The 12,791-nt window shown below is 43.2% G+C and overlaps 3 protein-coding genes across 5 annotated transcripts; all 3 read left to right on the top strand.

The window, feature by feature from the left end:
* The first annotated feature begins 1,558 nt into the window (after positions 1-1,558).
* BCIN_11g06330 (hypothetical protein) lies at positions 1,559-5,070 on the top strand. The gene has a single exon (XM_001548258.2). It carries the CDS (start codon positions 2,006-2,008, stop codon positions 4,619-4,621), a length of 2,616 nt encoding a protein of 871 aa, XP_001548308.2. The 5' UTR covers positions 1,559-2,005; the 3' UTR covers positions 4,622-5,070.
* Positions 5,071-5,140: 70 nt separating this feature from the next.
* On the top strand, positions 5,141-8,649 carry BCIN_11g06320 (hypothetical protein). Of its 2 annotated transcripts, XM_024696129.1 has the most exons (4): positions 5,141-5,884; positions 5,943-6,182; positions 6,435-7,031; positions 7,092-8,649. In XM_024696129.1, the coding sequence occupies exons 1-4, from the start codon at positions 5,501-5,503 to the stop codon at positions 8,166-8,168; spliced, it is 2,298 nt and encodes a 765-aa protein (XP_024551934.1). In that variant the 5' UTR covers positions 5,141-5,500; the 3' UTR covers positions 8,169-8,649. The 2 variants fall into 2 exon arrangements, with proteins under 2 accessions (XP_024551934.1, XP_024551933.1); XM_024696130.1 differs by having other exon boundaries at positions 5,943-7,031.
* Positions 8,650-9,541: 892 nt separating this feature from the next.
* Positions 9,542-10,857, top strand: BCIN_11g06310 (hypothetical protein). Of its 2 annotated transcripts, XM_024696128.1 has the most exons (3): positions 9,542-9,677; positions 9,735-10,235; positions 10,301-10,857. In XM_024696128.1, exons 2-3 carry the CDS (start codon positions 9,775-9,777, stop codon positions 10,743-10,745), a joined length of 906 nt encoding a protein of 301 aa, XP_024551932.1. In that variant the 5' UTR covers positions 9,542-9,677; positions 9,735-9,774; the 3' UTR covers positions 10,746-10,857. The 2 variants fall into 2 exon arrangements, with proteins under 2 accessions (XP_024551932.1, XP_001548311.1); XM_001548261.2 differs by having other exon boundaries at positions 9,542-10,235.
* Positions 10,858-12,791: the final 1,934 nt, after the last annotated feature.

Below are 12,791 nucleotides of genomic sequence, written 5' to 3'. Positions count from 1 at the left end.
TGATAGAACAACGGGGAGATGGGGATGGACTCACGGGACCGGAATAAATTCAACGAATCGCAGTCAAGGGGATTGAGGGAAAGTTTCTTTGACTTGGGACTTATCTGCTAGTTCTTGGACATGGCGGTAACTGGACTGGGTGGGTGGATGGGTGGATGGGTGGATGGGTGGATGGGTGGATGCAAGTGACGGAAACGACGTGTATAAAAAAGTAGGTCGGGTTTTTATATACAACTACGAGTATCCCGAGTACAGCACAGAGTTCAAAGCAAGAGGCAGTTCCTACTCCGTATACCAGGGAACAGGGCGAGGGAATCGTAATCAAAGATAGGTAGAGAGTAACAAGAATGTCACGAAAGTCTAATGATTATCACACCTTGGTCTTTTTACTCGCATTAGCCAGGATCCCGTCAGTGTCGATTGAAAGACGTAAAACAAAATATGGGAACGTGAGTATGAATACTTCAGATACTACGAGTAAGATATCCGAAGGTGTATGTATGTATGTATGTATGTATGTATGCATCATGCCTCCCTCTACCTACCTACGCAGATATCGACCAGTGCTCTATGCATCTTTATCAATCTTCAATATCAATTTTTTTTGAATTTTGTTGAATTTTGTTGAATTTTGTTCTTCTTCTCTTTTCGCTTTTTGTTTTTTTGTTTTTTGCTTATTACTCTTATTATCGTTATTTATTATTATTACTATTACTATTATTGCTATTTACTTGCTTTGACCATTCTACGAAATAAAATGAATTGAACCACAGATTTCGCATTCTGAACCTTTCCTCTAATGCACCTAGGTTTCTCGGTATCTGTCTCTCTGTGGCCATCCATATTGCAAACTCATACCTATTCATATTTCATGCACTCATTCACTCGATCAATCTCCAATCTCCAATCTTCCATTTCAACATCAAACCTCCTTCTCCCCTCCGTTTCATTAGTGGAGCGAGCACTTCATACACATTCATTATTTTGGGTCTTTGCCTCTGTTTCAGTTGGAAAAGGGTGGATCAACCGAACAGCTCCGTACATACCATACCATACCATACCTGTCCACCAAGATACCGAAATGCCATCAGTCATTACTCAGGAGTAGTCATTCACTGCCTCATTCTCTCTTTAGACTTCTCTTTGCTCGGAATCCAATACGAACAAAGTGCAAGCAGGCAAATCCTATTGCGGTTGCGGTTGCGGTTGCTACTACACACACACTTCGACGGGAGATACATTTGATACTTCCATACTTCCATACTTCGCACTGCCCTGCACTGCACTGCTCTCCGTCTTCCGACATTCGATTCATCTCCATTCCATACCTTCATAAATTCAATTCCTCCCTCACGCCAATAATTAAGTTGATTAATTAATTGATCGGTTCATTCGTTCACTCATTAATTCATTGCTGGTTAATCCCTAATCATATCCACTTTCCTGCATAATTCTTTCTATTCCTGTCCTTCACTTCACTTGAATCACTTGATACTCGACTCTCTACTCTCTATTCTCACACTTACTTCATACTCTCGTTAACCAAAATCCTCTCCAAGATTTGAAACATTGGAGACACAAATTGAATTGCGAGTACACGATACTGGGACATTTGGAACAACACGGCATAATTGGATGTTCCTTGGAAATTGAGGATTGGAGAATATACGGAGTACTGGTGCCCCCAATACCTCGCTCGATACTCGAAGGAACAACTTCACCGAATGCCTGCCCCGACAATTACCATTCACCATTCCACAACATAATTGTACTACCTGCAAGACCAGCCTCTTTCTTCGATAGAGAGAAAGAAAAGTAGTCTCGGACGAAAGAATCTTCTTGCTTTGATGTTGACGATTTCACTTACTACAGGGTCCTTCCGAATAAGATCGGGGTCAAAAGACCAGGGGCGAGGTGGTGCGATTGCTACTTGATATACATGGGGAGAGCTTAAAGGTGTAAATGGAATAGTCGCGACAAGGGCTTTTCTAGTTTGGCCTTGACGATGAATATGGGAAATGGATATTATGGCGTTGAAACGTCTTCTCCCATTTCCAACAACATGGATAGCAGGAGTCCGCATATGCAGATCAGACAACAGCGAAGCCAGAAGTTCAACCTGTATCCGACAAGACCTCGGACTTCATCCAAAGCGTCCGAGCTATCTGTTAATACTTCTAGGTCGGGAAATCGCCCTTTTCCATTTCCACCCAAGTCACCAACACCATCCACTCGAGAACATTATTTGCCCATTAACCCCCTCGCTCAAAATCCTCCTATTCCGCATCAAAGACCCTCAACATCGCATCATTCAGCACCTAATGAATCCCCCCGATCTTTAACTGCTCCACAACAGAAGCTTCGACGAAAACCTTCAGAGGCTTCACGTTTGAGACAACTTAGTAACGTTCGATCGCATTCTTCTACTGGCAGACGTACCCCGGAAAAGGTAGTAGACAATTTCTCTAGACCACGACAGGCCAGTCTGCGGAGACGAAATGAGTCTCCTAGCCCTCTGATTCATGCCTCGACATTTCATGTAGAACCATCACAAGATGAGGAAGCAATAAACAATGGATCAGTTTTCAGTACAAGAGATCGGGGATTTTCATCTTCTTCTTCACAATCAGGCCAACAATTACCTCCGCCTGCACCCGCACCCGCGCCTAGCCTGCGACCTTCTGCGTCAATTCCGGACTATCATACTGTAGATCTAAATAATGCGAGACAGCGCAATATCCCACAAGCAAATTTTAGGCCAAGAACAGGAATCAATAGACCAGACAGTAATAACTCATCCATATATCGACGAGACCCCCCGATTCGACCAACAAACTTTGATGATGAGGAAGTCCGAGCAAGCTTCAGATCTGCTTTGACTACAAACTCGAGTTATTTTGGAACAAGTGGGACAGAGAGAAGCAGTGTATTGACGAAAAGTAGTTCACACACTTCTTTCTTTGGGGGTAAAGACGAGGGAATGAGTGTGGATGATGCAATTGGCATGTATGAAGGTGGCTTTCTGGACTCGGGAGTCGAAGATAATGATTTGGAGGACAAGCTCCTGGAAATTGGTGCAGAAATTAAGCCCAGATCTGTATATCGACAAGAGTTCTTTGATGAAGACGACGAGTTTCGACCAATGACCCCGGATTCGGAGGGAAGGCAATCGAAGTTGGAAGAGGCAATGGACGATTCTCTTGCCCCTCCAACTCTCGAGGATTCGCAATATTCAGTTAGAGGTTCTACGGAGATATTCCACGGCAAAGCTTTCGAGGCACAAAGTGCGGCATTCACCCCAAATCTTACTTCTAGTGATTTTTCGGGGTCGAAAGAATTTGATGGTGCTGGAGCGTCTCATGAAATTCGGGACGAATACATCGAACCGCACGCAGTAGTGCCACCTCCACCAACAACAAATACATCAGACCCAGCTAGAGACAGGTATGGATTCAAGAAAAAGACACAATACGTTTCGTTGGAAGAATATGAAGCTTGGAGTGGGCCATATAATGAATACGTCGAGCGAAGGAGAAAGAAATGGGTGTTGTTACTCAAGGACCACAGTCTGATTACCGACAAGCCAATTCGATTTCCACCAAAATCGGCAAAAGTCAAACGTTTCGTCCGCAAAGGAATACCGCCTGATTGGCGCGGCGAAGCTTGGTTTTGGTATGCAGGTGGTCCGGCTATGGTCGCTAAGCACTATGGGGTGTATGATAGCTTGGTAAAGCAAGCAGCTGCAGGGGCGGTTAATGAGACGGACGACGAAATCATTGAGCGGGATCTCAATCGCACGTTCCCGGATAATATCAAATTCAAGCCGGATCCCCCTCCTGTTTCAGAAAAACGGACTAGTCAGCCAAGTATAAAGGAGCCGGAGACCCCAATGTTGAAGTCACTGCGGAGGGTATTGCAAGCTTTCAGTATCTATAACCCAAAGATAGGGTATTGCCAAAGTCTGAACTTTTTGGCGGGTTTGTTGTTGCTGTTTATGGATGAAGAGAAGAGCTTTTGGATGTTGAACATTATCACGAGAGTTTATTTGCCAGGAACTCACGAGGTTAATCTAGAAGGCGCAAATGTGGATTTAGGAGTCTTGATGACAAGTATCAAAGAATCAATGCCGGCTATTTGGGCTAAGATTGGAGGAGAACTTGACGGTACGGCAGGAGATGGCAGGCTTTCCATGCGTCTTCCTCCCATTACATTGTGTACCACGGCTTGGTTCATGTCATGCTTTATTGGCACTCTTCCGATTGAAACTACACTTCGCGTCTGGGACAGCTTTTTCTTTGAAGGATCAAAGACTCTTTTCCGTATCGCTTTAGCAATATTCAAAGTAGGAGAACAGGAAATCAGGGCCGTGTCCGATCCAATGGAAATTTTCCAAGTCGTACAAACTATTCCCCGAAGACTTGTCGATGCCAATGGGCTTATGGACGCATGCTTCCGGCGAAGAAATGGTTTTGGACATATTAGCCAGGAGACCATTGAGGCACGAAGAGCAGAACGCAGGAAAGGCTACGCGGAAGAAAGGGCAATTGCGAATGGGGAAGTACTACCCAAGAGAGGCGGAACCTTCTTCTCCAAGAAGAAAACTAAGAGTGCAGAGAATTAAGAGACAGTATTTACTGTGACGGGCGTATGTCCTAGGGAGTAATTGGGGAATGTATACCTAACATCTGGTGTTTGGTGGGATTGTGAGATTTTTGAGGCGTCCTTGGCTTTTCTTTTTTTTTTTTTTTTTTTTTTTTTTTTTTTTCATTTGTGTGTGGGAAAAAGAGAATTTGGAACCTGGGCCCCTTTTCTTTGCGTTTTATTACGATGATTATGAGGTAGCATTTATATGGGGGCATATACAAATATGGAGGGACTTTAGAAAGATATTTTTTTGCGTTAGTACTACTGTATATTAAATTTGAACTTCTTGATAGGATTGTAGGGGGTGTTGGAATTGGACTGGGCTGGGCCGAGAAAGGAGAGGGAGGGAAGAAGGATGATTTTGAAGTTATGGGGGAGACAAGATAACTGTAGTAGGTATGCAAATAAAGAGAGAGTGTTGTAACATGTAAGCATTAAACTTGTTCTGGTGTTCGAGGATACATGAATTTGGTGGTGATTTTATGCTTCTTGAACTGATACGATCTACGCAGATTGTCTACCCACAAAAATGAATGACGCTCCGCTAGCCCTCTGGGTGCTACTGCCGTGGAGGGAGGCACAATGATGGGATACTCATAAGAATGTAAAACGCAAGTAGCACTTGATTTGATAAAGCTTCATCAGTCACTCGCTCGCATATGCATGGGTGCAAAGCAAAGGCAGTGTCAGGGGTAACAATGCCGGGAAATTCCACATTGCTTATTTTCGGTTACCCTGACAACATTTTACCCCAGATTTACCATTACCTAGCACATCAAATAATCTTCCCGCGACTTTGTAAACCTCCTTCCGTTGATCAGCGAAAGAAACAACACTTTTCCAAATTCTCCCAATCATGGAATCGCCGACTCCAATAGATTCGATATCTTCATTATTCGAAGTATATTTACGGTTAAGACCTCCTCCAATATCAACTCAACAATTGTACCCGGCGTTACCAATACCAGAGCGCTTTCTTACAGTTGAAGAGCCCGCTGAAGAAGAACTTGAAGATGAAACGGCATATCCGACCCACATTACATTGAATCCACCAAATGATAATAGACGCAGGGCAGTGGAGAAATTTGCCTTCACACGGGTCTTTGAAGAAGAAAGTTCACAGCTGGATGTATTTCATGGAACGGGCGTGCTGCCTTTGGTAGAAGGTGTATTGGGTCCAAATGGTGGAGAGGGTAGAGATGCATTACTTGCTACATTGGGAGTCACTGGCTCTGGAAAGGTTGATATATTGGTTTGATCATGCACAGATTGAGTATTTGCTAATGCGTCTATCGCAGAGTCATACAATTCTTGGTTCTCGAACCCAACGCGGTCTCACACAACTTGCCCTCGATTTACTGTTTCGTTCCATTGACAACAATATTCTCGACGTCAATTCACACCCCGGATTACATGGTTCAATTGCAACATCAGATCCATCAGAAGCCCAAGTTATGTCGGCGCAGATGTTTTTAGATACATATTACTTCGACCCAGCTTCATCTCGAGGAAGCTCGAGAGCCCCAACACCCCAGGTGGTACGCGTGCCCTTTCCCTACCACCCAAGTCCAACCAAACTATATCCATATCTGCCCCCATTCAAGGCAACAGGAAGTCCTAAGAGCATCAGGATCGTAGTCAACCAGGATGATGATAGTAAAACACCAGGATGTGCGCCAGTGCCAATTCCAGGAGAATCGACAGTATCGATGACTTCCTTTATTCCTTCATTCATGCAAGCTACTGCAACAGCAGCCAGAAAAATGATTAGTGCTAAAACTCCTCAAAAGGGCGATTCTTACCAACCTCCGAGACGAGCGATACCTACAAGACCATCGGTTTTGCCAAGCAGTCCGGATATTACAGGAATTACGGTCGATATCGATCATCATGCGGAATATGCCATTCTCATCTCGATGTATGAAGTTTATAATGATAGGATATTCGATCTTCTGACGCCAGCGACACTAAACAAATCTACAAAGGAATCTAGAAGACGGCCACTACTATTTAAACCTACGGAGCAATCACCGGAACGAAAAGTGGTTGCTGGACTAAGAAAAATTATTTGTGGTAGCATGAAAGATGCTCTCATGGTTTTGGAAGCTGGTCTCAATGAGAGAAGAGTTGCGGGGACTAATTCTAATAGTACATCATCTAGGTCTCATGGCTTTTTCTGCATCGAGGTAAAGAAGAGGAGAAGATCAAGAACGCCAGGCGCTTGGGGCGGAAGTTCACTTACAATTGTAGATTTGGCTGGGAGTGAAAGAGCTAGAGATGCCAAAACCGCTGGTACTACATTAGCTGAGGCCGGAAAGATCAATGAGAGTTTGATGTATCTAGGACAATGTTTGCAGATGCAATCGGATTTGGAGAATTATACAAAGGTACGTTGAACTCACTCTTTATTTTTATCTAAAACTTCAAGATTTGACCAAAACAAACAGCCGAATCTTGTCCCATTTCGCCAATGCAAACTTACCGAACTTCTTTTCTCAAACTCGTTCCCATCTCATGGCGCAAAACCTTCTACAGCCACCCAACATCATCGAAATTCTCAAAAAGCAATCATGATCGTTACGGCTGATCCATTGGGAGATTTTAATGCAACTTCGCAAATCTTACGGTACTCGGCTCTGGCAAGAGAGATCACTGTTCCAAGAATTCCATCAATCACGGCCACTATTCTCGGATCATCTCAATCGTCTGATAGACATCCAAGTTATACCAGCCCTACTTCTCCTACTTTCTCTCGATACCGCGATGGTCCACATCAGACACCTACCGACACCGAACGGGAAACTATGGAAATCGCGGCATTAGAAATTGCACGTATGTCTGAGGAAATCGATGGTTTACGCGGCGAATTAGAGCGCGAGACAAGATTGAGAATGGAAAGTGAAGCACATCTTCAAAGTATGGAAGACAGAATGTTGGAATTAGAAATGGAAATTCGAGAAGAATGCTACGAGGAAATGGAAAGGAGGATTCAAGAAGAAGGTAGAAAGTGGATGATAAGATTAGAGGAGCACGGAGAGAGGGAAGAACAATGGAGGGATAGAAAGGTGGAAGTTGTGGTTCGAGGTTTAGGTGCAGGCATTGCTGGGATTGCTGGGATTGCTGGAGATGAGAATAAAGAAAATCACGACGGCGACCCAACGCTCGGACTCGAAATGGAAAACGCAAAGTTGTTGAGGGAAATTGAGAGATTGAAGAGAGAGTTGAATAGCAGGAGTCCGACAAAGCCTCGAAAACCTTCACATAGAATCCTGAAGGAGAGCCGAATACATGCTATGGATAAATCAGCATCCCCAATTCCAGATGACGCCCCTGGGGATGAGGGACTGGAATTGCGGGATAGTATGGCGAGATTGAAGGTTGAGGATGACGAGGTTGGAGTCGCCAGAAGTGCAAGTGCAAGATTAAGGATTAAGAAGAGAGATGTAGCTCCAGGAAGTCCGACGAAGAGAATTAGAAAACTGGCACCGAGGAAGTGGGATTTTGCTGATGACGATGATTTTTAATTGCGGTTGAAGTAAATGGAATAAGACATGGAGAATTATGGTATGGCTTTGTGTGGGATGGTTTTTACAATCAGTCAGTCAATCAACGGAGTTCTTTCTTTGAGGGGGGTCTATAGATCTGGATAGCATATCCTGGATTGGGCTGGGGTTGGTGCTGAATGGCAATATTAAATTGGATGCATGGGACTGGGTGGGGACTGGACTGGATAGAATGGAGTAATTCACCTGGCCAAAAATTGGTTTTTGATACCTGTCTGGTATTTGTTTTTGGTACTTACATTTTGTGTAATTTGATAGCTAATTCTCATTCGAATGTGATCCTTTTTGAGATGGTCGTTCTGTTGAGAAAATTTATGGTGTTGAGTGAATTGGATTGGCAATTTTATACTGGAGACATTGTGGTCTGCCAAATCATTTTCTATGTTCGAGGGGAACTTGAGAAAGAATACAAGGGGTAGCTGTAATAGCCTTTGGTGATCCAAGTGGATGAGTACGAGTATGGTCAATCGGTAGGAACGTGGAATACGACAATGTCGAGTATTTATGAAGGATCTTAGTAAAAAGCCTGAAGGAAGATTGGGGGGAGCTAGATTTCTATGTGTGATCCTACGTCAGGATGGGAGTGGAAAATATTTACATTAAGTTGATGAAATAAGTGTAACCCTTTTCAGGAGCGGATTGGAAAAGAGCCTTCTTTAGCAAATATGCTGTGTTAGGTTGTTGATGGACTGTGAGGGGAGTGGGAGGTGGAGTTGTGTATACTTCTACTGCGTTATAATAACTGATGCTTGAAATGGTGGGATCGATGTATGATTTGGGAAATGGTGAAGGTCATCTAGGACCATGCGGAAGTGGTGAAGTGAGAGAATGCTTGAGAGGTATACATACATACAGTATCGTACTTGTTGAACTCATGTTGATCTTGATATTTTTCGATGATGACATGTCGAGACGAACGCAGTGCGGTTGGAAAGGAGACCTGATTTTCTTCTTCATCACTTTTCCCGTGGCTTCTATCACGCGAATCTAAGGCAGAGTTGCTGGAGAAGCAACATGGTCGGACACCCAATACATTAGCACCCATATTATCGAGAAAACATCTCCTGAACGTGTTGCGGTATTCCACTCAGCAATTTGAATGTCTTCTCTTCCACATTGTACATCGCGCCAATATTTGGGATTGTGGGACTCGGATTTTCTGCATTGTCCGAAAATGTGTCAGCTCTTTCGCTGATTTCAAATCAATTACTTTCGCTCGTTAATTTCAAATCAAATGCTTTCACTCGTTAATTTTTGAACAGAGGGCCTTCTATAAATTTGGCTGAACTTCCTCTTCAAATGCATCTGCATCTAAACATCAGTACCTCAATTACGAACACATTTGAAAGAAATCTTCGAGACGTTTATTAAATTCATTTCTAACATTGACCTGTTTCAAGCTCCTCATTTTTAGATTGATTAGATAGCTCACTTCAACAATTTCATCCTAGAATTACAATAGCGAGTTTGGTATGTTCGCTTATATTTTACTCTAGACCACCCAGAGATTCTAACACATTAGAACAGGTAAAAGCACACTTACAATTCTCTGATCGAAGCACCAAAAATGTCTTCTCCGCTCAAAAATGTCATCATAGTTGGGGCAGCCGGCAATCTGGGCGCCTTGATCCTCTCTACTTTCGACACTGATCCCAACTTCAATGTTTCCATCCTCTCTCGCAAATCCTCCAAATCTGTTTTCCCAGCTCATCTCGTTGTTCATCGGGTCAGTGACGAGTATCCAGAAGATGAGCTTCTGGAAGCTTTGAAAGGCCAAGATGTAGTCATCTCAACTATAGCAAAAGCTGCTGGTGCTGTGCAGCAAAAGGCAATTATAGATGCAGCTGTCAAAGCCGGCGTGAAACGTTTTGTGCCGTCTGAGTTTGGAAATGATACGAGAAACAAAAAGGCTATGGAGGTTGTCCCGCAGTTTTTGAAGACCAAGGTGGACACGGTGGAATATTTGAAGGACAAAGAAAAGGAAGGGTTGACATGGTCGGCGTTTGTCACCGGTCCATTCTTTGAACTGTATGTGACAGATAAATTGGCTCTTTTCCCTTTTGAAAACTGTAACTGATTAATCTGAACAATAGGGCTGTGAGGCGAGTTATGGGCTTTGACTTGAAAGAACACAAAGCTATCATTTACAATGAAGGTAAAGATGCATATTCAACCACAACAATTGCATCCATCGGCACCGCTCTCAAGAACGCATTGCTCCACCCAGAAGAGACCGCCAATAGGTATCTTTTCATCTCCAGTTTTCGTGTTTCGCAAAACCAAATCCTCGCTTCCCTTGAAAAGGCGACGGGTAAGAAGTGGGATGTTACATATGTTGATGCGGAAGAGCAGAAGAGAATCGGAATCGAGAAGATGAAGAAGGGAGATTTTAGTGGTGGGGTGGCGCTGATTAGATATATTAATTCTGTCAAGGGGTATGGTGGGGACTATGGGGAGTATGAGGAGATATCGAATGAGTTGCTGGGGGTACAGGAAGAGGATTTGGATGAGGCTATGAGGGTGATTGTGGAGGGTTGAACTTGAGCGTGATGGGATAACGGGATCTGGGCTTCGGATTGTAGATGTCAATATATTGTAGATGGAGCTTTAGATGGAGCTTTAGATGGAGCTTTAGATGAGAAGTAGTGCATGTGTATTTGAAAAGTCTACAATTTGTTGTAGGGCTTAAACTAAATTATCACTATTGTCATGTTGGCTTTCGGGAAAATGTGTTCCACCAGTAAAATGAAAGATTGAACGACTACACACGGGTAAACTTCCGGGATAGCTTCGGTATCCTATCGAATAGTTTCGAATACCGAATATCTGACAGTCTAGATTCTCAAACCGATCGAAGCCATCAAGATATTGTAGAATAGAAAGTGAAAGGAGTAGCGATTCCTGAGATTTCCCCTTGGAAATAAGGTGTGATTGCTAAACTATCATGAGTCTCTGCTATTACCCAGAGGACTAGGCGTGGCATATAAAGATATTCAGATAGATAATCCATTCAAAGTACTGAATTCGGAGCTAAATAACTCATAAGGTTTGAAATGGCTCCAAAAGACGGTCAATTTCATTCGTATTTTCCAAGTCATCATCGCCTCTCTCCCATGCCTATTTCATGAGACTAAGGGACTCGTTGTATTGTGCCAAAGCTCATAGTAATATATCTACTTGAGCTGACCATAAACGATGGTGGAAGAAGCACCAAAACAGCGCATTGTGATTCTGACGATCTTGTCATCGTTAGGGGGGTTGCTAACTGCTATATAAATTTGACTCCCTTGGAGATGGATCTTTGCTCCATGGTTACTTTTGTGGGAAACAAGTTAGTGAATCCGTTCTTGCAAAAATAGTTCGCTGATCCTTTTGAGAACCACAATGGCTACTATATATCCATCCATTCGGACAGTTTTGGCACAGCCAGAGATTTTGCAACCGGTAAAAGAAAATTATATGGCAACACAACCTGGAAAATTCAAACACCACATATACCTAAAACCAGAAGAGCTACATTGGAACGTGGGAGAATGATCCTCAAAAAGATTGTAAATTTTGGGGTCGCTAGTAAGAGTGTATGAGGAAGTGTGAAACAATTCAAAAGTTGGAGATATATTCTCCTTCGATTAGATACACTTTTCTTTGATGATACAGGACCAAATGCTAGATAAATGAGCCAAGAACACAAAAATGTAGTCAAAAATCCTTTTTCCCCTTGATTCTTAATGTTACACCACAGAGCTGCGTTCGTGACTAAATTTGGTACGAGTAACAGGTAACCAGAAGGTGGTGGGATTGCTAGGCCAAGCCGTAAGGCTACCTGCAAACACCAACATTTAATGAAAGGCAGGAAGTTCTAGACCAATCGCTAGAGTGTGACCGGCGAACCCTTCTCTGCTATCATGGCTGATCACCATGTATGGATTTTGTGGTAGACCTTCTGTTACACTAATAACCGACGAGATCATCACTCTTCCAAAAGATGACACGAATCTACACTCTAACATTTTGAATTGGCTTCTTCAACGAATGTTTATAGCCGTGCGTTTATTCTTGTCAGTCCATATAAAGGATAATGAAAAATGCAAAAACTAATGCACCGACTAAACAAAAGTCCCAATACCATTTCGAAGCACCGCCAAAACTGTAATCCTATCTATGGTGACTCCACCAAAATTGCATCGACACGCGACCTAGAGATAACAAACACGGGCCCTCTTGCGTATGTCTGTTATATCTGCAGTAGCCAGAATTATTGATGAGTGGCAGATTCATGCAGATCAAGAAACGGCAAAATGCAACACAACTCGGGAAACTTTCCCAAAAATTCGTAGCTACAGGTGACTAACAACAGGGCGTACCCCCCATTGTGGAGTCAAGCAGCGATGATACCGGCATTCATTTTTGGCTTAGCAGCCTCGGTACATATCAAACGACGAATATTAGAATTCATATTCCCATGTGACCTATGGACCGTAAGTCTTCTTGAGAGCGGGTGTAGTCAATTCTTACTTCTAGTTCTATCATCGTGCTCGGTTACGATTAGCTTTAGAGAGTGCCTCCCCGCTATCCCACGGGAAT

Source organism: Botrytis cinerea, chromosome 11, assembly GCF_000143535.2.
Source record: "Botrytis cinerea B05.10 chromosome 11, complete sequence".
NCBI lineage: Eukaryota > Fungi > Ascomycota > Leotiomycetes > Helotiales > Sclerotiniaceae > Botrytis > Botrytis cinerea.
Note: the sequence above shows the minus strand (reverse complement) of the source record. Positions and strands in the feature narration are given on the sequence as shown.